Source organism: Herpailurus yagouaroundi, unplaced genomic scaffold, assembly GCF_014898765.1.
Source record: "Herpailurus yagouaroundi ecotype Mexico unplaced genomic scaffold, PumYag 160, whole genome shotgun sequence".
NCBI classification, from domain to species: Eukaryota; Metazoa; Chordata; class Mammalia; order Carnivora; family Felidae; genus Herpailurus; species Herpailurus yagouaroundi.
In genome coordinates, this window is record NW_024412401.1 from 18,447,221 (window position 1) to 18,475,123 (window position 27,903).

General features: G+C 39.9%; 3 protein-coding genes across 3 annotated transcripts; 1 reads left to right on the forward strand and 2 right to left on the reverse strand.

Annotated features, from left to right (window-relative positions):
* Positions 1 to 757: 757 nt before the first annotated feature.
* Positions 758 to 13,187, reverse strand: TOPORS (TOP1 binding arginine/serine rich protein, E3 ubiquitin ligase). The gene is made up of 3 exons (XM_040481445.1): positions 13,075 to 13,187; positions 11,338 to 11,532; positions 758 to 4,687 (listed from the first exon to the last, which is right to left on the reverse strand). Exons 1-3 carry the CDS (start codon positions 13,075 to 13,077, stop codon positions 1,757 to 1,759), a joined length of 3,129 nt encoding a protein of 1,042 aa, XP_040337379.1. The 5' UTR covers positions 13,078 to 13,187; the 3' UTR covers positions 758 to 1,756.
* Positions 12,937 to 13,686, forward strand: SMIM27 (small integral membrane protein 27). Its single transcript, XM_040481458.1, has 2 exons — positions 12,937 to 13,120; positions 13,467 to 13,686. The coding sequence occupies exons 1-2, from the start codon at positions 13,076 to 13,078 to the stop codon at positions 13,587 to 13,589; spliced, it is 168 nt and encodes a 55-aa protein (XP_040337392.1). The 5' UTR covers positions 12,937 to 13,075; the 3' UTR covers positions 13,590 to 13,686.
* A 438-nt stretch (positions 13,687 to 14,124) lies between these two features.
* Positions 14,125 to 26,375, reverse strand: NDUFB6 (NADH:ubiquinone oxidoreductase subunit B6). Its single transcript, XM_040481457.1, has 4 exons — positions 26,070 to 26,375; positions 23,857 to 23,949; positions 17,665 to 17,709; positions 14,125 to 14,304 (listed from the first exon to the last, which is right to left on the reverse strand). The coding sequence occupies exons 1-4, from the start codon at positions 26,247 to 26,249 to the stop codon at positions 14,236 to 14,238; spliced, it is 387 nt and encodes a 128-aa protein (XP_040337391.1). The 5' UTR covers positions 26,250 to 26,375; the 3' UTR covers positions 14,125 to 14,235.
* Positions 26,376 to 27,903: the final 1,528 nt, after the last annotated feature.

Here is a 27,903-nt window from a genome sequence, read left to right on the forward strand (position 1 = left end):
TTTGGGGATTGAATGAGAGAAGGAGGAGAAACAAAGACTGGGAAATTTTTGGCCTGAACACCTAAGAGGATGATGTGATGGTGCCATGTGTTAAGATGAGCTTTAGGTGTTTAAAAACATTGATAGGTTTTCACTAAATGTATACAAATATCACATAAAATTAAAAAATGAAATAAAATAGCATTGTCTTTAATACTTCAGAAAACTTCAAAATCATGTCATAATTTCAAAGTATATTCCTTGATCAACTATGGTCTTCCCAAAATTTCTCAGTCTCAGTGTCTGAGCTTACTAAAAATTGCCAACATCAATTTTAGATTGTCATTTTAAAAGAATTTCCTATTGCCCTTATAACGAATACAAAAATGACCTACAAAGCTTGGTCCCACCTTGTCCTTTGGCTAATTTTGCCTACTTTTAGTTCTTGCAGTATGCTTCTGCCTTTGGATCTTTGGACATCTTTTCCTTTGTGAAGAACAACTCTACTCCTAGCTAACAGCTACTTGTTTTCTCAATTTCAATTCAGCTATCACTTCCACATGAAATTAGGCCCCCACTGTGTGCTCTTATAGAAAATTATGTTTTCTCTTCTGAGAATTTATGGTTTTTAATGTTTACATATATGTCCCCCAAGGACAGAGATCATATCTACTTTGTTCTATCACTGAAACCCTAAAAACATAAAACATAGAACCTGCCACCCAGCAGGCATTCCAACTTCTGTTGAACAATGAATGAATATGGTAACAAGGCAAGCTGAAGGCGACTAAATTAGATTTAATCCAAATTCTGTTCTTCCCTGGCAATCTTACATCAGGCTAGACAGACAGCAATTTATCATCTCTAAAACAGGATAAAACATAAACATAACCACTTTGCATACAAGAACTACCAATGTAGAAGTTTGGCAAGGGTATTTTGTTTTTAATAGGCTAAATGCTACATAACTGCATTTTACTGAAGACAGAAAACAAGTATGATATTCCTTATAATCAAAGAACTAAAATAATTAAAACTGTGAAATTAAATGCAGGTCATCTAAAATTTACTATTTATAACAAGTATATCCTTAACTATTTTCAAGATTTGAGCTCTACTAAAATTAAAAAAAAAAAAAAGGCAATACTACATAGAAAAATTTCTGGGTTCTTGCAAAGTGTTACTGTTTTATTTTTTATTTTGTCGAATACACATCTGTTTTACTGGCAGTCCAGATAAACAAGTATATAAAGGAAATATTTAAATTTTCTTTTGGCAGATGTCTAAACTGTGCAGATTAAAATGCCGTAATTTAACCTGAAGAAATGGTTTTGAATCATACAAAGTTTTAAGAAAAATAAAGACTGTCCAAAGGGATTCTCCTAGCTTATAACACATTTCCAGAATAACTCTCAAAAAAAAATTCAAAAATACTCATTGACTACTTTAAAAATATGTTGATACCATATGGCTTTATGAAATAACTTCTAAAATTTATATATTTTTTTATTTAAAAAGGACCCCAAGTTTTAAATAAACTGCTAGCAATATCATTTTCCTCACTTAAAAGTGCATATCTCTGAGGGTGGGACATACATACTTTTTGAACAAATAATGATTTTTACAAATTTTTAACACAAAAAAAATCACTTAAAATATTTTTAAGGGGGAAAAGAGTTTTCACCAAAAGTCATCTTTAAATAGACTGCAGCAGATGAAACTGTTAACTGTTGTTTTTGTTTTCCATCAGAATTCTCAATGAGATGCTTTGGCAGTTTTAAGACATATCACGGTCTCTCCCAAGAGACACTGACATTAATGATGTCCGTGGAGATGGCAATTGCCTTGATGGCTCAGTTTGAATAGAGACATTACTGGGCTGGTTCTCCAAATCAGAGGCAAAGGTACTCTCTTCTCTTACATCAAGAGTTTGTTCAACTGAAGCTGCCTGGGATGGAATATTATCCACAGTTTTGTTGGCATTATTCAAGTTGTTATTAAGCGTGGTAGTATTACACTCCGTGTCTAGGATGCCAAATTCATCTTCTATTGTAACTACATCTTTAGCTTCAAATGGTTCGAAGGGAGGAGGCAAAAACTCATTTTGTAAAGAGTCTTGAGGACCACTATTATCGCATTCTGTATCCTCCTTTACTTCAGAATCCTTATCACTATCACTGTCAATGGTAATTACAACTGGTGAGCGTGAAGCATTGTCCCCATGATGCTTCTTATGCTTCTTCTTGTGCTTCTTCTTTTTCTTTTTATGGTGTCTAGTCGTATCAGTAGCTTTCCCTTCATAAACTATCTCCACACTCAAGCTCCGGGTCCTCCGTTTTTTCCTCTTGTGTTTTGTCTCTCTGTCTGATGACCGGCTGTCTGAAAAGCTATCACTCTCATTTTTGTGGTTTCCATCTAATTTTGACGAGGATTTTTGGTAATGGCTTTCCTTTACTTTAGAAGCAAATTCACGAGAAGGTTGGGCCACTTCATTAGTACCCTCCAAATGGCGCGTTTTGTATTTTCGTTTCCCCCCAGGCTTTTCATTTCTTACCCAATCAGGCCCTGTAGATGCAGTCTTTGATCTATTACTAGATAGGCTCCTTGATCTGTGCCTTTCATAGTAGTAATACTTCCTTTCACTGTGATTATTTTTTTTCCTTGCATTTGTTCTTTCAGAAAAGGACTGAATTCTAAATTCTGGACTTGAAGATTGTCTGGAATAATGAGCTCTGGACAGAGTCCTCCTCCTGTATGATGATTCGTAGCCATCCCTGTCCTTGTTTCTACTATAGTAAGTGTACTCCCACTTATATCTGCTTCCATAATTATTTCTTAAGTAATAACGATCTCTATTTCTGCTCCGTGATCTTCTTTTACCATGATCACTGCTACGAGATCTTGATCTGCTTGTGCTTTCGCTACTTAGAGAGAGAGTCTGGCTTCTTCTTGACCAGCTGCTATCTCTAGTTCTTGATCTCTTTTTGTCTCTTCTACCTCTAGGTCTGCTACTCTCCCTGCTTCTGGATCTTTTGCTTTTCATCCTTTTCTTCCCATGATGCTTTCTACGATTCTTCTGATCATGCCCACTTCTACTCTGGGAACGTGAATCTGAACTTCTTGACCTTGCCCTCCTCCTGTGTCTACGGTTATATGGGGAATATACTCTGTCTCCTCTGACAGATGAGCTCAGGTCTCTAGGAGATGACAATGATGTTGAGTGTTTCTCTTCCTTCTTTGACTTGATTCTTTTACCAGAACCACAATGACCTTTACTTATTTGCTCATCCTTTCCAAGGACAGAGCGTGGAGATGAACATCTACTAACATCACTATCACCAGAACTGTAAGATTGTTCTTGTGTCTTCACTGTCTCCATTTTCTCATAAGAGCCTAACTCCTCAGAATCAGAGGACAGTTCAACAAGTTCTGGGGTCCTCTCAGCTAGTGGTTTAACAAACCCAACAATGACACAATTATCTGAAGAAGAATCACTGTCATTATTTAGGTCTTCATTACTTTGTACTCTTTGTATCTGAGATGTAGTTCTTCCTGCTACAAGTTCTTCATCTGAACTATCAGAAGTATTTAAAAGGGAAGACATGGCAGCATGTACCTGCTCTGAGCTTGAGTAAGATGGCCCTGGAGTTTCATCATCCCATGGTGCTTGACTAACAGTGGTTACATTGATATCCAACTCTTGGGTTTCAGCTTCATCTGGAGATATTGTTATAACTGAAGAATCAGAATGGCTACCTTCTTCATATGAAGGAGCAGGACAATCATAATTAGCATGCTGGTCAAAAGCTGCCATGTTAAAGGGAGATCGAGCAAAACTGATAAATTCATGTATAAAATGCTCAGTCCGATTAAGTAAAAACGGTCTTAAGTCAGATACAAACTCCCGACTCTCCAAGTCATAGCGAGTAACATTACTCATGATGATGTGCTGGACAATATTCACTAAGGATCCATGAGCTCCAAAAAGAACTGTAAGTTCACGTTTTAACCAGGGGACTAATCTGTGAAGGCAAGCCGGATTTCTACGGAAAAATTCAGCTGAAATATCCCTGCAGCGACCACCATCTTCAATATTTCTAACACGAGCACCAGCACGATAGAGAGTTCGTCTGAAATTAATAATATCTTGTTCTTGAATTTTTCGCAAAGATCTTTCATCTGCAGTAGTTGGCCTCCTTATTGCAATCTGCCTCATAAGTTGAGGAATTTCACCATTTCTAGGTCTTGCTGAAATGCCTAACCCTTCAAATAGTACTCCACTATCTGGTGGAGTTGTTGTTCTTCTATTCACGGTACTACTAGGTGAATACACAGAAGTACTTCGATTTGTCATAGTTGTACGATAGCGAAATCGTGGAGCATCAGGGGTGGCAAAAGAACCATTATACGAAGGCCTCAGGACATACTCCTTGAAGTCATCTTCCGCCCTCACAGAATGGAAAATAGAATCAAAGGGCTGTTTACACAGTGGACATTCAGCTTTGTTTTTTGACCACTCCTGTACACAGCGAAAACAGAACTTATGTAAACAGCGATCTAAGTAAGACACATTATCAAATCTATCCAAGCATATAGGACACTTAGAATCAGGAGATGCATCAGCTGGTACTGTCTGTTGCAATTTGCTAGTACCAGCTTTAGGTGAAAAGTTGTCCATTTTAAATTCCTTAGCAGCTGATGCCATTATCTGTAAAAGGGAAAAAAATACATCAGTAATCTGATAAAAAAGAAACTAAACCTGGAAAACAAAAGCAAATAATGACTATGAGACATTCTTTGGTGAAAGTAGTAGAGTAGCTCATTATCTTTGTAACATGCAAGGGCAGCCTAGCATGGTACTTAAAACACAAGCATTAAAGTCAGGTATTTGAATCCTGAATTGAATTCTGATACCACACTAGCAAGCGTGACTAGATCGGTGATAATAGAATCTGCATCACAGTGTTTGTGAAGATATAAAAAGCCTTCAGAGGGGCGCCTGGGTGGCTCAGTCGGTTGAGCATCCAACTTCGGCTCAGGTCATGATCTCACAGCTCGTGAGCTCGAGCCCCACGTCCAGTTCTGTGCTGACAGCTTGAAGCCTGCTTCAGATTCTGTCTCCATCTCTCTCTGCCCCTCTCCCAACTTGTGTTCACTCTCTCTCTCTCAAAACATAAACATTAAAAAAATAAAGGGGAACCTGGGTGGCTCAGTCGGTTAAGCGTCTGACTTCAGCTCAGGCCATGATCTCACGGTTCATGGGTTTGAGCCCCACATCAGGCTGGGTGCTGACAGCTCAGAGCCTGGACCCTGCTTTGGATTCTGTGTCTCCTTCTTGCTCTGCTCCTCCCCCATTCACACTCTGTCTCTCTCAAAAATAAACATTTAAAAAAATTTTTTAAAAAATAAAAACCCTTTAGAAAAGGTACATTATCATATATAGTAAGCTTTCAAGTACTATACAGCATTCTATCTTTAATTGTTTTAAAGTTTATTTATTTTGAGAGAGAGAGAGAGAGAGAGAGGGAGAGAGAGAGGGAGAGAGGGAGAGAGGGAGAGAGGGAGGGGGAGAGAGAGAGAGAGAGAGAGAGAGAGAGAGAGAGAGAGAGAGAGAGAGAGAGAGAAGCAAGCATGGGGCAGAGACAGAGGGAGAGAGAGAATCCCAATAAGCTCTGCATGGTTAACGCTGAGCCCAGGGCAGGGCTCCAACTCACAAACTGCAAGATCATGAACTGAGCCGAAGTCAGATGCTTAAATGACTGAGCCATCCAGGTGCCCCTAACTTTCTATTCTTTTTCAAGAGAATTTAACAGGGGGCACCTGGGTGGCTCAGTCAGTTAAGCATCCAACTCCTGATTCCAGCTCAGGTCATGATCTCATAGTTCGTGAGATGGAGCCCTGCATGGGGCTCTGCACTGACAGCGCAGAGCCTGCTTGGGATGCTCTCCTTCTCTCTCTTTGCCCCTACCCAGACTCACTCTCTCCCACACACAATCTCTCTCTCAAAATAAATAAACTTAAAAAAAAATAGAGAACTAAAAAAATTTGATATATACAAAAGAAAATCTGCCAAGAACTCATGTATCCACCACCCAGATTTAACAACTTCACATTTTTCATGGTTATTCCAAATTTTTAAAAATATCCCTTATCTTCTCCTATCCCTCTCTAGAAAACAAAAACCCAAATCACCACAGTCCTCAGTTGGTGTTATTTCCATGTATGGTTTTATATCATTGATACAAATGCCCTGAACAATACAGACTGACTTATTTAATTTGTGGAAAGTACTGGATATGCACCTTTAAAAATAACTGTAGTGACAGGCACCTGGGTAGCTCAGTAAGTTAAGCGTCCGACTCTTGGTTTTGGCTCAGGTCATGATCTCATGGTCGTGGGATCAAGCCCCAGTGGGGTTCCATGCTGGGCATGAAGCCCACTTGGGATTCTCTCTCCCTCTGTCCCTCCCCCCGCTTGCTCATGCTCTCAAAAAAATAAAAAATAAAAATAACTGTCGTGAGATAATCTGCATACCACAAAGTTCACCAGTTTAAACCAATTCTGTAGTCTTTAGTGGAAGATTCTTACACACACAAAAGTATCTTTTAGTGAAGACTAAATGAAATATGTAAAAGCACTCAAGCATAAACGTTAGATGCTGTTCTTATTATTATTTGTTACACTATTATTTTCAGTTCCTCACTGACTCCTTACAGAATCCCCTAAAAGCCTTGCTTAGATTTTTTTATTTAATCCAAAGTCACCCACAAAGTTTCTTGAAATAATGCTTCTAGTCTCATTTTTTCCCCACAGGGATCACTAAAATCTTAAAGATTAGTTTTGTTTTCTTTAAATTTATCAGTTTATGTTGACCCATAACTTACAAAATGATTTTGCCAGAGCTGAAATTTGGTGTGCCTTATATTTTTGGCTTTATCATCTTATCTCTCTTTAGCTATATTCTATACTAATCACTAAATATATATTAAATATTAGGTTCTTCCTTTATGTTTCCTGGGCCTATTATTCATCTTTATTCACCTCCTCTATTACAGGGAGTTCTATCAGCAGTCAACTGCTTTCAAGTCAGCCAAATAATACAACTTTCTAAACACTGGCCATACCAAACTCTAACAAACCCGATGACAAAAATCCATGATTGTGAAATGTAACTATTTCATCACAGATTTCAAATTAAACTTGCTCATCCAGGGTATCTTAACTTTCTCCAAGACATAACTTAATAGGAAATCAATTAATGCTGAACAAATGTTTCTCCAGGGATCTAAATATTTCTAGTCCTCTATTTTCTAGACCAGAAATACAAAAATCAACACTCTACAGCACAGAATTGCAAACTGCTTAGAGCTATATAAATAATACAGTACTAATTGTTACTATATTTAAACTCTGAAACCTTAATATTGCATAAATCTCTCAGCATTTTCCCCTACTTCTAACATTTTTATTCTCCCCCAGGAAAAAAAAAAAAGCCTAAAAATAAACATTTTTATGATCAGAGTCTGTGCACTAGGGGAAGGGGATAAAGAGTGAAGTGGGAACTGGAGAGGTTCACAGAGAACCTGGACTGAAAAGCAAATTTCCCCTAAAAATAACTCTGTAAACTAGAGATATCCAATTAGCTCTAGATTTTAGTCTGTACACCTATGTAATAAAGGGATTACTAGACTTTTTAAAAAGACTGGTGAATTTAAAGCTAATACATTGTATCTTAGTTTATTTCTTGGAAATACAGACATTTAGTATTTACTGAACATTTGCAGTTCACATAAAAATTACAACCCTGAATGCATTTATTAAAGGAAATTAGTAGGTAGTAAACTTGAAGTTCAAATAAAACAAAATATCAACTAAGTAGGATTTGTTTTAAAAAATGGAATCTTAAGTCTTCCCTTCCCCAGTTTTATAAGCCTGTTAACCACTTTGACAGCACAGCATAAAGCTAAAGAATGATCAGTAATGTCATTTACAATAGACAAAAAGAAAAGAGTTGTTTTGTATTTCTCAAGTATCTTTAGATATAAAGAATGGAAGTTACCAGAAACATCAAACAATGGCAATGAATGTACATCATCAAATAAGAGATTTACTGCTTCAAAAACATCACTAATGCTGAAATTAAAACATTTGCTCATGGAGCACCTGGCTTGCTCAGTCAGTAGACCATGTGACTCTTGATCTCGAGGTAATGAGTTCAAGCTCCAATTGGGTGTAGAGATTACTTTTTTTTTAATTCACCAAAATATTTGCTGAGATACAAATGAGGTAGAATTACCATATGACCCAGAATTCACCTACCGAAGAGAAATGAAAACATATGTCCACACAAAAACCTGGATGTGAATAATCAGAGCAGCATTTGTCACAATAGCTCAAACGTGGAAACAATCCCAACAACTGATGAAAAGACAAAATGTGGTATATCCATACAATGGAATATAACTGGGCAATAAAAAGGATGAAGCACTGATAAATGCTACAATATAGATGAAAATTTTCATTAAGCTAAATGGAAAAAAAAAAATTAGTCGCTAAGACCACATGTTGCATGATGCCATTCATATGAAACGTCCAGAATAGGCAAATCTATGGATGAAAATTTATGGTGGTTGCTGGGAGGGAGAGAGATTACAAAGTTTATTTCTGAGATGATGAAAATGTTCAATTATAGTTGCACAACTCTGTAAGTATACCCAAAACCAATGGATTATACACTTTAAACAGGTGACCTTTATGGATGGAATATAAATTCTATTTCAACAAAGCTGTTTTAAAAATACGAATTAAGGGGGCGCCTGGGTGGCGCAGTCGGTTAAGCGTCCGACTTCAGCCAGGTCACGATCTCGCGGTCCGGGAGTTCGAGCCCCGCGTCAGGCTCTGGGCTGATGGCTCAGAGCCTGGAGCCTGTTTCGGATTCTGTGTCTCCCTCTCTCTCTGCCCCTCCCCCGTTCATGCTCTGTCTCTCTCTGTCCCAAAAACAAATGTTGAAAAAAAAATACGAATTAAGGCATAAAACAGGAATGGTTAGGAGACAGATTAAGATTTATAGGTTGATAAATTCTGGGTTTAGGTAGCAAAGGTGGACCTGATGGTGGATTTAGTGCTTCAGATTCTAGAACCTTGTGATAAAGGTTTCTCTGTCCTCGCACTCTAGGAATTGGGACTTGAAGTTAATTTCCCCACAGGGCTAAAGATGAAATCAATTCTTCTGATCCTTTTTCCAGAACTGCCTCCCAAATTCTAAATAAACTTTGCCACCTTTAGGATACACTGATTAAACCAAACCTTCCCCAAATCGTCAAGTCTACTGGCTTTAACAGAGGTAAGAATCCTTCCTATCACATTTTGGGGTAATTGCAGATATTTAACAAGTATGTATTACTTAGGGAAAATGAGTGAGAGGGGGTAAAGAATCGAGAGACTGGAGTCTATAAATTATGTCAGGACATTTAAAAATGGTGCTAATTAGGGGCATCTGGGTGCCTCAGTCAGTTAAGGCTCTGACTCTTGATTTCGGTTCAGGTCATGATCTTGAGGTTCATGAATTCGAGCCCCAAGTCAGAGAATTCCTGCTTAAATTCTCTCTCTCGCTCTCTCCCTCTGCCCCTACCCAGTTTGTGCGTGCATGCAATCTCTTTCTCTCTCTGAAAATAAATAAATTAAGTTTATTTTAAAAATGGTGATTATGGGGCGCCTGGGTGGCTCAGTCGGTTAAGCGTCCGACTTCGGCTCAGGTCATGATCTCACGGTCCGTGCGGTCCGTGAGTTTGAGCCCCGCGTCGGGCTCTGTGCTGACAGCTCAGAGCCTGGAGCCTGTTTCGGATTCTTTGTCTCCCTCTCTCTCTGACCCTCCCCCATTCATTCTCTGTCTCTGTCTCAAAAATAAATAAACGTTAAAAAAAAAATTAAAAAAAAAACGGTGATTACATATAGGGGAGTGATGTTATTAATTCTAATGTTGAGCCAGGGTTGAAAATCAAAGCCACTTATTAGTGGTGTGATCTGGAGAAAATTATTTCTCAAAACCTTCAAATTTTCCCAACTCTAAAATGGGTTAAATAACAGTACCCACCTGAAAAGTAGATGAACTAGAATAAGCCCCAAATATTAAAAATAATCTGGAGAGATGGCTCAGTAGTTAAGAGTCCCACTTTGGCTCAGGTCATGATCTTGTGGTTCCTGAGTTCGAGCCCCGCACCAGGCCCTGTGCTGACAGCTGGGAGCCTGGAACCTGCTTCAGATTCTGGGTCTCCCTCTCTCTCTCTGCCCCCCAGCTCATGCTCTCTCTCAAAAATAAACAAACATTAAAAAATAATAATAAAAATAAAAGTAATCTGGGTCTTACCTCTTATGACCTTAAAAACCACTGCACCTCTGTGATCTGCAATTCAGTTCCCAAGGATCACATGGATCTTATAGGATCTACTGACCAGAAGCTATGAATTTTAATTCCAATTCCAGCCATAAAAAAAACCTGCTTGGGAACCATTTCCTTCTAAAGCCACTCACTCCAGGTAAGCATTACTGCTTTGGCTGCCTAAAGCTTTTCATTTCATTGACTAAAAACAAAATAAAAAAGACCCCAACCTTCACCATTAACTTAAATCTCGGATAACTATTAATTTATTCTAAATAATCTTGAAAATTACCTACCAAAAATTCTATTCTCTTTTGCCTTTAAAACATTGTTTGCTTCATCTCAGTACGGCTCCCTTCCAGTCTACGAATCAGCAGCCCACGAGGAAAGCTGCACTGACTGGATGGTTGGAAAAACCACAGGCAGGCGAGCCCAACCCACAATGTGTAACACAGCACAGACAACTCCAATAGTCACGGTGATAGTGGCTTCCTCGGGGTGAGAACTGCCACTCGCCAGGAACGCTGATAAGCACCACGTGCATTACATAATCACAACGAACTAAAACACATTTACTCCTATTTTACAGACAGGCGGAGAGATTAGGGAACCTAACCTCTGGCAAAACCTCTGATAGTGGCGATGCCACTAGTGAGACGCGAACGTTTTTGTTTTGTGTGGGGTCCCCCACCCCCCGCCCCCAAGTGAGCAAGCTTTTTCCAGTACACCGGTAGGCTCGCGCCCCTCGAGAGAGGTTCCAGGAAACGCAAACCTTCCCCGCCCACCCGCACAAATCCACAGGTGCGCCACCAGAGCCGCCAGCCCGCCCGCCGGGAGCCCCGCCCCGCCCCGCCGAGGCCCGGACAGCCCCTCAGGCCCCGATCGCAGCTCCCTGGTCCCTGGGCCTCGTTCCAGGCCAGGAGCGCCGGCTAGCCCAGCCCTTCCGACCTCCGCGCCCCATTGTTTCGGATCTTTCTCACCTCGGAGGACGCCGGCGCAGGCCCGGCTGAGGCGCTCGTGCCAAGCTCCCGGCGGCCCAAAAAGCTAGGTCGATGACGGCAGGATCCGCGAAGGCGTACTCGACGACTTCTCCGCCGGCCCTCAGGAACCGGAGCAGGCGGGGGCGCTTCACCCTCCTCGCGAGATAGCGGAGACCCCGGCGGCTGCTGCGACCCCTGTGACGTAAAGCGCTCATCACCAATGGCAGCTTGGGGGGCGGCGGCAGAAAGCGAGACCCACTCCGCAGCCCCCCGCGCGTCAAAACACAACACCCGCGTGCGTAACGCATGCGCAGTAGAAGGGCGCCGGCACCGAGGGCGGGGCCTAAGAACTCTCGGCCGAGCCCCGGCCCTTCCCCCATCGTCGCCTCCACTCCCCGAAGGGGAGCTCGGAGATCCTTCCAGGCACAAATCATTACTATCACCGTCATTCTTGTGATCACCAGTTTCTGGGGGTTACAGGCCCACTACTTAATTTTCGTATTTAACTTACCCGAAAAACACGATAACCAGCTTGGTTTCATTTAAACGTCACCAAACTCTGCGAAAAGTTACTAAAATTACCTCTAGTTGTAAACATAAAGGAACTGAGTTATATGGAGGTGAAGTGACCGCCTCGGGTTGCACAGCTAGGAAATAACACTGGAATTCGAATGGAATCCAAAGCCAGAGCCCAACCAGTGTCCTACGCAGTCTTCATAAATCTACTCCAGTCTAAGGATAAACAGGGATTGCCTAAAAAAACAGGACCTTGAAATCTTCCCAAAACTGGTAACGTTTTTTTCTCAAAAGAACACTTTTCCCCTTCCCCGTATCTGGATTAAAACGCTCTTTAGGTGATACCTGAGATGTATAGACACAACGCCTGAGCCTAAAGCGGCCCATTGCTCCACTCTATCCACAGGCCTCAGATGGGAGCGTCCCAAACATTCTCAAGCTAAACTTGGTACAACGGCCCAGGTACAAAATGCTGTCTTTGGCTTAATATCTGATAATGTGCTACCGTTCTAAACACATAACATACGCTCAAAAAGACACTTGTTGATCGGCACGTACATTATGCCAGGTAATGCGCGCTACGTTATTTCTTCTTAGAAGTATCATTTACATTCACAAGCCACTGTTCTCAAAGACTTTGTTTTCTGGCAGAAGGGCTCAATTAACAGGGACTCCCATAACGATTTGTCCCTGTGTTATATAAAAATGGGTGACACTCTTATTTAAGCCAATGATGAATACACGAACGTCTATCTGTATCATGTGGAAACAAATGCGGGAGGAAACGTTAATCCCTCCAGCGTCAGAAACCAGTGTAGTATTTAAAATAAGGATTATTTTTTCAAATAAATGTTTAAATGCACAAGACGGTTCATTATCTTGCATGAATACAGCACTGCAACTGAAAGACCGGTTGTTAAGGCACGCCCATCTCTCTAACTAAAAAAAAAAAAAAAAAAAAAAAAAAGCCATTTTCAACATTTTCTCCTTTATCTCATCCCCTCCCCGCACCCCGAGCTAGGCCCGCAGATCACGTGAGCCTGTCCCCAGCTCCGGGCGGAAGAGGCCGGCCCGGCTGAAGGGAAACGCTCCTGGAGGCGAGGGGCGGGCGCTGATGCCCGGCTGCAAGATGGCCGCCACCGCTCGGCAGCCGCCGCCCCGGAGGTTACTCTAAGGCCCGCAGTTTCCCTCCGTTCCCGCTGAACGCCGCAGCCTCCTTACCATGAAGCCAGTGAGTCGCCGCACCCTGGACTGGATTTATTCAGTGGTAGGTCTCTAGTCTGGGGGGGCTCCACGGTGTCGACTCCCTAGGCCCGCAGGCGGAAGGCCCCCTATTTCTTCAGCGCCCAGAAACTCTAAAATCCATTCCTGTATTAAGGATTTTACTCTCACCTCGACTCCGCCTCTTCCTGGAAGACACGCTCTTCCGCTTCTTACGTAAGGGCGGCTGGGTGTTCTCGCCCCGGAACCCTTTATTCCAGTTGTTCACTGTAATTCCCACCTTAGCAACGTACACGGCAACCTATTGGGGCGAGGGGAGGGAGAAAAGTACCACTTACAGTAACTTTTTTTTTTTTTTTTTTGCTCTTACTCCCCATCTTGCATTTTTTTAGTTGCTTCTCGCGATCGTATTGCTCTCCTGGGGATATGTCATCTATGCATCAACAGTAGTCGCACGACGACAGCTAAGCAAGAAATACCCAGACAAAATCTTGGGGATGAATGAGAATTTGTAATTCTTCTGGATTTAATTCTGTGCATATAGTTCTTTACCTCATGCTTATATGACACGTGTGTATATTTAAAGTAAAATCCATTATGCAGAGTTTCCAATTTTTTTTTTGTATAAGTGCTTTATAATAACCACTAATCTAATTTTCACAGAGGTTTGTCTTTTACATTCTTATAGAAAACCTAGATCTGACAGCATGGGAGAACTGGATCCTAAGTAGAATGACCTGTTTTTCCACCTAGAGTTTCTAAAGTACCTCTTTTAAAATGCCTCAGAAAGTCTTCTTTAAAACAAATTGTGTGGAATTGTCGTTCTTATATTTGTTTATTGCAACATTTCATTCTGTTGCACACCTTCACATAAGATTAGGTTAAGTACTGAGCAAGAAAAAAATATGTGACTACTTTTCTACATCCTGTTTTTCAAGAAGAAAAAGGTGATCGCTCAAATATTTTTTTTTAGCTTGTCAAGTTTTTATTTATTGTTAAATAATTCAGAGTTGCAAACTGCACAATATTTGGGAAGAAAACGACAACACATATCTCAGAGTAAACTTTATTAAAGTTACTTTTCCAGAAAATATATTCAGTAAATACAGTAATGCAGCAACAAACTTGGGCTCATATGCCTTTGAAATTTTAAAGTAATCTTCAGTGATGCTGATCAGGAAATTCTTTCATTGGTGGAATTACTTCTCCAGTCTCCAGAATTGTATCACCCTAAAAAAACAAAGATGAATTAGTAGAAAAATCTTGCCTGCAGAGGTGATAGTTCCACTTGGTCAGACCTCACAAGGAAAATGTAGTTCAGTTCTGGCATTCACACTTTGAAAAGGACTTAGACAAAGTAGAAGCTGTCAAAGATGAGCAATATTCAAAATCTTAAGGTATAAGTGAAGGGGAAGCATAAGTGAAAGAAGTATACGGGAAAGTTTCACTCAAACAAAACGTCCAGAAAGGGCATGAAAGTGGTCTTCACAAAGTGACAGAGATGTTTATTTTGCATGGCCCCAAGAAAAAGGAAAAGCCCTAAAAAGAAGTTATGTATTCCCAGCAACTGAATGTGTTAGGCAATCACCAGTTTACCATTAGGCTCAGATATGGGACAGAATGCAAACTTTGCCAGGGTAGCTGGTTCAGGCATCTTTTCAAACCTAAATACAATCTATGTGGGAGAAAGGGCATGGGCTTTGGAGCCAGAACCAGGTGGTAAGAATCCCGGAACCTTCACTAAGAAGCTGTGTAATTTTAGGCAAATTACTTAGATTTAGTTCCAGCTTTGTGTTTTAAAATAGATTCTGTCAGTCTCACAGTCCATGAATAACTGGGTAGACTAGAATTACCCCAACCCCACCCTTGCCATTCCTTGACCTGGTAATGTTCAGGACTGTTATCTGATGAAGAAATACACTTTTACTGTTGAAGTCATTATACATTGGAGGGGTAGTTTGTTACACAGTTAGCATTATCCTAACACAGAAATTGGTACCCTGAAGTGGTACTAATGCCACTGTAATAAAAATCGAACCAATCTGCACTGGCTGAACAGTGGAGGCAAGGACAATGGCATGGGAGGCTAAAAGATGGAAACAAAAGGCAGTAGTAACTTGGAAGCAGAGCCTCTAGTGAATTGAGGTCTTAGGAGAAGTAGCTGAAAAAAGTTACAGTATGTCTTTGATTACTACCAGCTGCCTTGGGAACGTACTTTAAGAAACAGGAGCTTAGGCAAAAAGTGGCTGATTTAAGAGGAGGAATAAAAATGGAAAGAATAAAAAAATTCAGGACCTTGCAGTATTGGAAAATCATACTGCTTCTGAATCTCTAAACACTGAGAGCTAACACTGAAGAGATCCTGAGATCAGAGACCCAGTAAAACTCAATAAACAGAAGAACTCTCCTATGGCAAAGATAAGATCTTGAATCAGTGTCTCAGACGTCCTCCACACAGTTGCCATGGAGTTGAAGATGCAGTTGCATGAAAATCAAAGAAATGAGAGAACTTCGTAACTACACAAAGCACAGATGCATAGAGGACTGACTACAAGCAAATGGGCTCCCATCACGTATTTTTCTTTCCATACCTACCAACTGTTTTGGGAACTGGATGGTCAAAGAAGCCAAACATATAGGCAACAAAAGCCTCTGGCACCTTAAGCAGAAGGCAGATTTTAAAGGCTGTACAACCCTAAGAGCATACTTGCCAGTACGCATTTGAGACATGGTCTAGGTTGATAATGGAAAAGAAAACAAAACAAACCCTAAACAAAGCCAGGGGCCAGGAAGAACAATGAACAAAGGTATTCCTTCCAGAAACAAAATTAGTGCCCATTCAGGTAACTTACTGCACACGGGGGGTTAGGAGTCTTCATGTTTGATCACTGGCATTTCAGAATTGCCAAGAACTAGTGACTGCTCTACTGTCCGAATTCCACCACTGAACAATGGGTGGCAGGGGTTAAAGAAGGGATACAGTTAAGTAACCTTCTTAGTTCACTAATCCTCACATCTCCAAGAGAAGTCACATCTAAACCTACCAGATACTACTGTGCAACATCTGGAGATCATGCATTTGGGGCTGGTTGCAGTGATGGTATGGGACTGCGGGATTTCTCTCCAGAAAGGAACTGTGTTTTATGTGTAGGGAGAAGGAAGCAAAGAGCTATTCAGTAATGAGAAGGGTGGACTGGCACCGACTCCAAGCATGGTAGGCTGGGAAATACAAAAAAGCACAGAGATCCGTGGAACAATAACAATGAGTTCTGGACAACAAGATCTAAAGAGAAGTGATGTAAGCTACTTCCAAGGTTAGACCTTAAGATCCTCCTGAGATATCCACCCCTCTCTTTCCCTGACATGATCTTTAGAAGCTCATATTCCAGATGGCATACCTATAAGGTTGTGGAGGACTGCATGATGGACATCAGTCTGTGCTGTCAGTAAGAAACAGGCCATTGATTTGTTAAGCCACTGACATGAGGGTTAGTGCCTATCCTATTCTAATATATGTACAAATGATCATTCTTTAAGTCCTCACAGAGGAAGCTTCTTAAAGGGATCAATGGCACAGAAAAAAGAACCACAGTGGCAAAAAAAACAAAACAGAACTAGGCATGCTAAATGCTCCATAGCATTTAAGAGACCATCACTTTGGTCTTCTAAAAAGAGCCTCACCCTTCTTTTCTTTTGAACAGTACTAGCTAAATAATAAACAGATATGTCAATGGAAGATTAAATAAATTACCCAACTGATGAAACTAGTAAGATAATTTCCTATTTTGAGACTACATAGGCCCTGACACATTAATTATACACAATGAAATATAGAAGAAATTCCCTATTTCCAACTGAAGGGTTAGCCAATTTTGGTGGTTCACCCTAAAATTCCCTTCTTGCAGACGATAATGTATTATTGTGACTGTGTCATTTGGTTGAAGCAAGAACCAACACAGTTCTGTTTTTTTTAAGTATAGAACTTAGAGACTGATGGTAGTTCATTATGTATGACTAGAAATAGGACAAGAACATAATCTGTATTTTGCCATGCTAAACAATAACCTCACAGACAACCAGTAAAAATACCAACTGTTGGTTAAGTAATCTTTTAATGCTGAAAACACTCATTTTAAATTAGGATAATAGCTTACATATTCACATCCCAAAACTTAAAGTACACATTAACACATTTTAAATTCACAGATGGAGAGGTTAAGGTCAACTGCCAGAAGAAATGATAGTTTGGAATTACTGAAGGAGGATTTCAGTTGCTGTTACTATGCCCAAGTGTCTGCTCAGGCACTACATGAAACAGGGTACCAGTGAAAAACTGTTGGTACCTTCAGTTCACTTTAGGACTACAAAGGTCATATAACAAGTTTTATAGCCGCTTCAAAAGAAATGCTTCCACCTCCCATTTTCAACTGTACCTTCTGCCTTACAATATTTCCTATTTTTTCTTTACAAGAATATACAAAACAGGCACTTATAATGACACTGAGAAGAAAGGAACATTTTAATGATCACTTAGGGAGAGAAAGAAGAGAGAAAACTAATAAAAGAAAAATCAGAGACATTAAGACTTACTGGGAATATTCTGGGCTTCCTTTCAACAATGGCATATGGTTTTGCCTGCAATAAAAGTAATGCTCTGTTAATTATGGTTTTAGAGTTTCTTCTAAAATAAATCATATTCCAGATTTTAACTTAAATCCCAAACTTTCACCCAACTCCAGACTCATACGTTCAATTGTTTACTCAAGATCTTTACTTGGCTATCTCTACTCGTCATCTCAAACTTAACCAGGTCCAACTTGTAACATCTCTCAGCCCCAAATGGTCCCCTATTGCAGCAAATGGCACTTTCGTTTTCCCAGTTACAAAGACCAAAAACCTCAATTCCTCAGCAGATCCTGTTGAGTTTATAATGTTGAGATTATATCTTGAATCCAACTGTTTCTCACCACCTCTAGTACTACTACTCTTGTTCAAGCCTCTATCACTTTTTTCACCTGCTAGTGTCCCAGCATTGGTGCATGCCTTCTTAGTCTGTTCCCAACACAGAGGCAGAGTGATTCTTTTAAGATGTACCAATCTTCTACTTAAAGTTTGGCAATTTCTACAGCAAAGGCCAAAGTCCTTGCTGTGATCTCTAAGACCCTACACAATCTGGCCCTTGGTTACCTCTCTGATGTCTCTCTGCTTTCTCTGTATTGTAGCCACAGTGGTTCCTTTGCTATTCGTCCAATCAGCTGGGCCTGCTTGTGCCACAGGGCCCTTATACATTAATGATTCCTCTACCTGAAATGCTCTTCTAGATACCTGCTTGGTTCATATCCTCATTTCATTTATGCTTCTCTTCAAACAGCACTTCCCCACAGAGGCCTCATCTTACCCTGCTTAGTTTTCCTTCTATAGATTTATAACCTCCTATAACATTACATGCCTCTTTGTTTATCTATTTATTGCCAGTCTCCAAGACTAAACAGTGCATGAGGGTAGAGACTCAATCTGCTTTGTTCACTGCTATATCCCTGTGTTTAGAACAGTGCCTTGCATATAAGAGATGCTAAATAAATGTTTGTTAAATAAATATATTTATTAAGTATACACATTTGCACAAGATACCACACCAACAAAATTTTACTAAAAGATAATTGACATAATGTAAGACTAAAGGAAACTAGAGCCAAATGCAGGAGATAAACTCAAAATACAATGTAAATACATTAAAATGTCTTTAAGTACTGTGGCCAGAGGCAAGAAAACATTGAAATGTGCCTTGAAAGAATGTAAAATTCAGTTAGTCACTAAAGGTGTTAGCTGAAGCAAACTGGCTGCAACATTAATGAGGATGCAGACCTGCCCAAATCCAGAGGAAGAATAAGGTAAGGGAGAGGCCTTGGGACCTCTAGTAACAAAACCTTTAACTAATCATGTCCATTTGTGGCTCAGGAAAAATCACCTGGAAGTAGGACTACCTCAGATAAGCAACCATACTAATGTCATGAATTGTCAACCCAGTAACTGCAGTTTGTTAAATTTACTTCTCTTAGGAGATAAATGACTTTTCAATCCTAGAAAAATTTAGTTAAATATAGATATAACAAAGATTAAACCTAGAGTATAAACAAGTAAATGTCAAATTTAGTACATTCTTAAAGCATGGGCATAATCCATATACAGTAGTCTGTTATTTAGAACATGTGTAATGTTTAAGGTAATCAGTCTGGCTATTAGAGGTTCTAAAAAATCAGTTTTAGGATCCTAGTTAAAATGGATAATTGATTTAAGCTTGTGATTGTGAGTTCAAAAAGATTTTGCTTCTTAGGGTCATTAATTTGCCCTACATATGCTTAAAAATATAATTCAACATATAAATACAAATGCATAAATGCAGCTTAAAACATATAATATAGTGTATTTGTAAGTGGAATTGTTTTAGTTGAGTTCAACTTGAATTAATCCAAACATAGTAAGAAGAAAGGAGACTTCACATTTTACTAGATGTACAAATAGTTTAATAAAATTTTAAAACCGAGTTTAAAGAATTGTTTTTAAATTTGAAACTAACAAAATGAATTTTAATTTATATTCCAGGTAACTGTGAACAGTTCTTTCTGCGCATAAAAACCACTCTTGGATGTTAAAAAAAAAACGTGCACTGACAAGAAAGTAGTAACATTTTTTTCTTCTGTAGAGTCTTGCATGTTGAGACAGTGAAAAAAATAACAGACATATAATGATATGAAATGGGCTATGGACTTGAAGATGAACATAAATATAAAATTTTGTTTAAGCCCAGCAACAAGAGAAACATAAGCTATACTCTTACCCTTAGACATATACATTTGTTTGCCGCCACCCACCCCCCCCCCCCCGCCCCTTAACAGTTGCAGAAAGATTTTCTGTTGGTTTACAAAGTGAAAACACTGAAGTCCAACTCTAATTCCCACTAGCCTCCACTAATTTCATGTTTCTAACACAGAAGACAGGCCATGTCTACTCGGATATCCCTAAAACTGATGTGGCAGCACATGTTCCCACACAAATTTACTCCTTTCCAAAACACTACTTAGAACTTCCAAGGCTAGAAATTCTAGTCACAAGTGTCTCTGAACTTTGGTTTCATCCCCAACTTAACTTGAGCTATGTCTTCTTTAAAAAATGTCTTCTGGGGCGCCTGGGTGGCTCAGTCAGTTAAGCGGCCGACTTCGGCTCAGGTCATGATCTCGCGGTCCGTGAGTTCGAGCCCCGCGTCGGGCTCTGTGCTGACAGCTCGGAGCCTGGAGCCTGTTTCAGATTCTGTGTCTCCCTCTCTCTGACCCTCCCCCGTTCATGCTCTGTCTCTCTCTGTCTCAAAAATAAATAAACGTTAAAAAAAAATTTTTTTTTAAATGTCTTCTGCCTCTACTTTTCTTTTTCATTCCTGCTATCTTCACCCTAACCAGATTCTCATCAACTAACACCTACAAAACTGCAACAGAGCCTTTAGCTGATTTGCCTGATTTTGGTACTTTCCTCCCTCCAATTACCCCATCATATCAATGTGGGTTTTTTTTTAGGTTTTCCTAAATATAGCACTTTTACCAATCACTATTGAAAATGGAAAGCTTCTCACTGCCTACCAGATAAGGTTTAACCTCCTCTGCCTAGCTTTCAAGAGTTTCCACTAAATGGTCCCAGCCCACTGAGCCAAGAGACCTTCTATTCCAGTTGCCTCCTCAGTCTTGGGTAGATATGATACGCACACTACCGACTCCTTATCTTTCTTTCTAGCTAGGATCTTTTCTCTTCCATACTCTTACCCAAATCATACCCATCTTTCAACCTCACTATAAACTCTTTAAGGTCAGGAAGTTTATCTTGTATATTCTTTCCAGAGCAATAAAGGAAGATGATATACTAGGCACTCAGTTTTTGTTGATTAATGAACATAATCTGCTTAATGAAGAGAACAAAAATGATGTCAGCAATCAGAATTTAAAGAGACCATGCAATCAAGAGAGAACAAGTCACATTAGACGGAATTTTCTGAGAATACCAATTATTTATTTTGACTCTCCTTTCAACATGCTAACAGAAAGCAAACCTCAACTGGATTATCTACAATTTGTTTAGGCAGTCCCTAACTTTTGTTTTATCTTGAAGTAATTCTGTACTTACAAAAAGCTGTAAGAATTATAAAAATAGGGGTGCCTCTCGGTGGCCCAGCCAGTTAAGCATCTGACTTTGGCTCATGTCAAGATCATGTCATGATCTTGCGGTTCATGCGCATCAGGCTGTGTGCTGACAGTGTGGAGCCTACTCAGGATTCTCTCCCTCTCTCTCTGCCCCTCCCCTACTCTTTGTCTGTCCCAAAACAAATAAATAAAACTTAAAAAAAAAAAAAAGAATTATAAAAATAATTTTTTCCTGAATCACTTCAGTAAGCTGCAAATATTACTTTAGTATTGCCTACAAATAAGAATAATATTCTTAAAATAATCACAATACAGACATCAAGATCAAGAAATTAATGTTTCATTTTTGATACATTTACTACCTTCTCTCTAGTCTAAAGAACCCATTCAAATGTTACCAACTGTCTCAATAATTGTTTGGAATTCTCAGAAAATCCTCTCTTACAGAACTTGTTCTCCATTGTGGTAGGTTCTAAAATTCTGAATGCCAATGCCATCTTTGTTCTTTTAACTAAGCAGATTATGCCATCAATCAACAGCTGGATTCAGCTGACATGCCTCTTTAAGTCTTCAATCTAGAACAAATCTTCAGTCATTCTTTAACTTTCACAATCTTGATACTTTGGAAGGTAACAAGCCAATTACTACACAGAGAAGTCCCTCATTTTTGTCTTATGATTAGCTTCAGGTTATATTTTTGGCAGGAATAGCACATGCTTGATGCTGTTTTCTCACTGCACCCTATCAAGCAGTACACATTTCCAGTCTGTCCCATTAGTTGTAACAAATAAGTATGGTGAAGATAGGTATTTTGAGATTAACGTTAGCAACTTTTGATGTTCTCTGGCTGAAGAAAATGTTACTTTGATGATTCTCAAGTGGTGACTTTTCTAATTGTATCAGTCCTTGTCCATTTAATATTTAGCAATCTACTGTACAAAAAAAATGGTCTCCTCTACCCATTTATTAATTTTTTGTATATGTGTGCACTCATGGTTTTGCATTTTATTTATTCAGTTATAACTATCATTAGTTATTTTTTTTTTAATGTTTATTCATTTTTGAGAGAGAGAGAAAGAGCAAGAGACAGCATGAGTGGGAGAGGGGCAGAGAGAGAGAGGGACAGAGGATCCAAAGTGGGCTCAGCGCTGGCAGCAGCAAGCCCGATATGGGGCCTGAACTCACAAACCATGAGACCATGACCTGAGCTGAAGCTGGACACTCAATCAAGTGAGCCACCTAGGCACCCCTATCATTAGTTATTTTGATGCTCACATTGTCCTGCGGGAGTGCGGATGAGTACAATAAGTTCACTTTATACTTTTCCTGCCCCAGCTCTGGAATTGACCATTTCTCCAAAGAGCTCAGGATCCTATCAGTGGAGAATTTAGAAAATAAGACCAGGCTGCTAGATATGTTAATTACCATGTGGTAGCACAGCAACCAGGCCTGTCAGTGGACAGACCTAGGGAATACCCATATTTATATATAGAATTCTGTATCAATACACATTAAAAACCTTGAGTTTATACCAAAAATTCCAATTCCATTCCAGTACCACAGGGTTTTCTATCTTTCCACGTGTGTAAGTCCCTTTTCTGACGTGAGAATTCCGGGTCTCATTATCATCAATGTATGTACTTATTTGAATCATTCTCCTATAACCAATCTCCTGTCACTACCACCACACTCCAGGATAAATAACCTCACCTCATTCCAGTCCTGAGATCTTACTATAGATTGCCTCCTCCATCATTGCCCCAAACCACCTTTCTTCCAGATGTCCTCTTCCCCTTGCTCAGGTTCCAATATCCTACCCAAGGTTAATGACCACTGCTGCTCTCCAAACAAGTATATTCACTAACCTTCCCCCTCCAAACTTTCCCTCTTCCCAGGACCCAGTATCTTCAGTGGGTACAAGAATGCCCCATTCACTCTATTTGCGTTATGACATCCCATGCTGGGCAGCAACCACTCCTCTCCCCTCCATGCCACTCCCCCAAGCGCAATCCTTCCTCACCCTGCCTTGGATCCAACACCCTATACCAGACTATCCCTCGGCTTTAAAATGTGGCAACTGGCTCCGTTCAATCACTACATGCAAGATCTTTTCATGACAAAGTTCAAGCTTTTGGGCATCATGGATTCTAAAGAAAGAAAATCGTGAAAAATCAGATAGAATGAAGAAAAGAGAAATGGAATGATGACAAAGATAACCTTTGTCTGATTTGAATTGTATCTTATATCACATCTATGTTCAAACAAAGGAGCAGAAATTCTTTTCTTGCTTCCTACTTGGAACCCCAAGTTCACACCAGTATTATTAGGTCAACTACATTCTGATCATTTAAACACTATTTTTATGAGAAAACTCATTTCACATTGTAATCAACTAATATAAAGATTAATTTTTTGAAAAACCATACTTAAGTTTCATTAAACCTTTTACCTAAAAGGGTTCAAAGTAGTTCAAAACCAGTTATAAGTGCAGATTATTTCCACTAAGTAAAGCAGGGTAAGGCATGCCCACATGGGAAATAATTTTGTATAATATCAAAAATAAATTTTGAAAAATACATACTTAAAACATACTTACATTCACATGATATTTGATATAATAATGAATAATCCAGGCAGGTATAAGTACATGAGTAAAAGCAAAGATACTGTGTCCATATGCCTTATAAATCTGGAGGGAAAAGAAACATACATAAACAGATATCCCATTTTTTTATGCCTGTGGCAGGAAAAAAGCATCGATGATATAATAATGTCATGATTATTTTTAAATGCCTACATACTACATATTTACTACAGTCTGTAATTAACCTCACCCACTGAAATATTTTTATTAAACACAGGGCCTGCTAGGGGATATCTAGAGTTCAGAGCAAACAAGGCTTAAGGCAAGCAACATTTTGCAAAGCTACAGTAAGATATTTATAGATATATAGAGATTTTAAAGACTACAAAAAAAACATCCTTAATATAAGCTTGTTAGATAAAACATGGCAAAAATAATGAAAGAATAGTTTTAATTGATTTAACGAGAGTAATCAAACCTACAGAATTTTTCAGGTAAAGTCAATTTACGTATCAATTTCAGACATCCACAGTCAACACACATGCATCATTCTAGGTGTAAGACAGACAACCTTGAGCACACCAAAGCTCGAAAAAGAATGTTTTACATATTGAGACGGGGTGTTCCAAACTCACTTTGAGATGCCTTCAGGAACACTATGTTAAAAGAGAAAGGCAAAATAGAGGTAAAAATGGAATTTTTCCATGACAGCCAATTTGACTGCAACACACCTATCTTACCAGGGAAAGGACTAACTAGACTCTAGGTATTACAGTACATCTGATTATGGAAGAAAAATTAACTCAAAGGAAGGTAAATCAGACTTCAACAATCATTTACTTCCTTTCATCGCTGGCTGATGGGTGGAATGTCAACTTCCAACCAGGTAGCTGCCAAAATCAACAAGTAGTGTCAGGGATACAAAGGGTGAGAGGAGGGTTGAATCAATTTAATTTTACCATCATAAATAAGTATCTAATACGACTTTCTGAGAAAAATGTGCATAAGACTTGGTAGCACAGGAAGAAGTAGATACACGAGGATCTCAATGTGAACTCCTTCAATTCTTGGCTCTGTGACTATGGGTATATCATTCAATTTCTGTAGGCCTCATTTTCCACACATCTAAAATAAGGATTAGAAGTAGTGTCTACCCGGGACGCCCAGGTGGCTCGGTTGGTTAGGCCTCCGACTTGGGCTTGGGTCATGATCTTACAGTTTGTGAGTTTGGGCCCTGTGTTGGGCTCTGAGCTGATGGCTCAGGGCCTGGAGCCTGCTCCAGATTCTGTCTGTCTCTCTCTCTCTCGGCCCCTACTCACACTCTGTCTCTCTCAAAAATAAATAAACACCAAAAAAAAAAAAAAAAAAAAATTAAAAAGAAAAAAAAGTAGTGTCTACCTTACCTTACAGAAGTAAAGAAAGTAACACATGAGAAATGCTCAGCAAAATCCAAGGCAGAAAGTTAGCACCCAAGTGTTACTTAATAATATCATTACCATCATTATCAGCCAATGTTACAGCTTATTGAAAGCAATTCTGAGATATAGTGTTCATCACTTAAACTAATGTAATTTAATGAATAACTTCAAGAAAATATCCAGAGACCCTTAAAATAAAGACAGCTCTTAAATGAGTGATTTTCTCCAGTGTGAAGTCCAGAAATGGCATTTGCAAATTAAACAATGTGTCAGAAGTACATAGTGGTTGTTCAGAAGGGTGGCTCTTGAATATTACTCAATAAGCATACAAGTAGGACTCTTATCTTTTATGGTGATCACATGGGGGCTGTACTACCAGTTAGAGAGTCATTGTGCCTTCTGGTCAGTTGGGTGTAGTGTTAGTCTCTATAACCTCAACTTTTAAAAAGCAGGCAGGTGTCTTTAAATACTAAAATCACATAATTTTCACTCAAGGAATCCTCCTATCATTCTGTAAAACCTAAGGAAAGATTCGCCTCCTTCGCATCACACATGACAGCGAAAGGGCTCTCCCGAAGCCATACACACTCCTGAACTCCAGAACTCCCAGCCCAGGACTCTTGGGACAAGAGAGCGTCCCTATTAAACCTGAGTCTCGGTTGAACCTGGTTCTCCCTCAGGGAACTACAGGGATTTGCGGGCCCAGAGTGATGTCAGTCCTTGGTGTGTCTATAATAAGCAGGCGTCGAGCGGCCAGGCTGGGGGTCGCGGCGGGGTGTACCAGTGCGAGGATGGTTTGTCACTCACCACCTTCTTCCAGGGGGCCTGGTCCTGCAAAAACTTATTCCAGAATCTCTCCATAGGCCACACCCTCTGCGGGGGCAGCACCGGCTCCCGGGGGCTCAGTTCTTGGTCCTTTAGCCATCGCCTTCTCAGCTCTCGGAGCTGCTGCAGCCGCAGTTTCTCATCGGGCGTGTACCCCGACATGTCGCCCCTGGTACCGAGGCAGGACACGGCGCTTCCCCGACCAGGGTCTTCTCACTTAGGCGCGCGCCACCCCCCTTCTGAGGCGACCTTGCGCGGACGTTCGGGAGCGGCGCGCCGTTATGACGTCACTCTGGTCCTGCCTCCGCAGCGGCCCCAACCTCGGCGCAGGGGCTGGGCTTGCACGAAATCTTTACCCGCCCAGGTTACTTGCGGGTGGATGGTCGGTGCGCCTTAGTTGTGGGCGGAGGGGGGGAAAGTGACGAAAAGAAGCGAGAGAGGTCGGAGGGCTAGAGTGGTGTGCTGAGACTTGGAAGGATGAGAATATGTGATTCAGTGAATGGGACGTCCAAATGCAAATTCTTCACTTCCCTCTCCCACCTTGGTACTCCTCTTCCCATGACTATACTTGAGAGTCTGTGGAGAACGTTACTTCCGAGTTTAAGTGCCAGCTGTGTCAGTGACTGGTAAAGAGACCTTGAGCAGTCTCAATCTGTTTCTTTATCTGTACTGCGGGGTCAAAAAAAGAGTAGCTTAATATCTAACAGAATTGGACCCGTTCATGCTTTGACCAGAAATTCCACTTCGAGGACTGTATCCAAAAGATGCAGTGGTAAAAATATGAAAAGAATGTGCACGAATATTCACTGCAGCACTATTTACAATAAAATACTGGAAATTCCTCAATGGTGGGCTGGTTGAAGAAATTATGGTGCAATAATGCAATTCTCTGGTCTATACACAACTGTAGAGTGATCTCTAGAATCTACTGGTAAGTGAAAAAAAAAAAAAAAAACTAAGTGGAGGGAAGTGTATATAGTATGCTACCTTTTATCCAAAAAGAGAAATTTATGTTTTCAATTAAATTTGAAAAATAATGTGAAGGAAACCATTGCTATTGGGGGAGAAAGGGAATAGGATAGAGGAGATAGGGATAGAAGCTAGGCATCTCTGTATATATCCTATGTAACAGATTTGACTCTAGAACCGTGTAAACATTTCATACTTTTGTAAAACAAAATTAAATTTACAAAACCTCCTCTAACAATCAAAACTAAAAACACATGAATCTAACTGATCTGCCAGGTGTCATAACCCCCAAAACACACACCATTTTGAGTAAATTTAATCCATCAAATTACTGTACGTCTATAGAGAGGTATGCCTCAAAGACAGAGGAACTTCAAAAAAAATCTTAAATTATTTTAGGTAATATATATTGGTAGTGGTGGTATTATTAATGTGACACTGAAAGTAAACATTTACACTGGAATTTTTGTAATGGGAGAAAGGAGTTACAAATGTAAATTGTATGACTTTAAGTAAAAACTCTGAAGGCCTGAATTTGAATAAAAAACTCAGTAACAATTCGTGATGTATTTTATCTTTAAATATGTTTATTTGGGACACCTGGGTGGCTCAGTGAGGAGCATCTGACTCGATTTCGGCTCAGGTCATGATCGCAGGGTCGTGGGATCAAACCCCACACTGGGTTCCATGCTGAGCATGAAGCCTGCTTAACATTCTCTCTCCATCTGCCCCCTCCCCTGCTCACGTGTGCATGCACTTTCTTTCTGTCTCTGTCTCTCTCTCTATATATATCTCTATATATATCTATATTTATATAGATATCTATATATAGATATCTATATTTATA

Bases quoted from the DNA above. Each gene is read 5' to 3' on its own strand.
- NDUFB6 (XM_040481457.1), bottom strand. From the start codon at position 26,249: ATGTCGGGGTACACGCCCGATGAGAAACTGCGGCTGCAGCAGCTCCGA. The intron at 23,950-26,069 runs GTGAGTGACAAA...TTTTCCCTCCAG, and splicing joins AGGCCCCCTGGAAGAAGGTG to ATTTATAAGGCATATGGACA. The intron at 17,710-23,856 runs GTAAGTATGTTT...CTTTTATTGCAG, and splicing joins ATATCAAATATCATGTGAAT to GCAAAACCATATGCCATTGT.
- TOPORS (XM_040481445.1), bottom strand. The intron at 4,688-11,337 runs GTGAGAAAGATC...TCCCTTTTACAG, and splicing joins CTGCGCCGGCGTCCTCCGAG to ATAATGGCATCAGCTGCTAA.
- SMIM27 (XM_040481458.1), top strand. From the start codon at position 13,076: ATGAAGCCAGTGAGTCGCCGCACCCTGGACTGGATTTATTCAGTG. The intron at 13,121-13,466 runs GTAGGTCTCTAG...GCATTTTTTTAG, and splicing joins TGGACTGGATTTATTCAGTG to TTGCTTCTCGCGATCGTATT.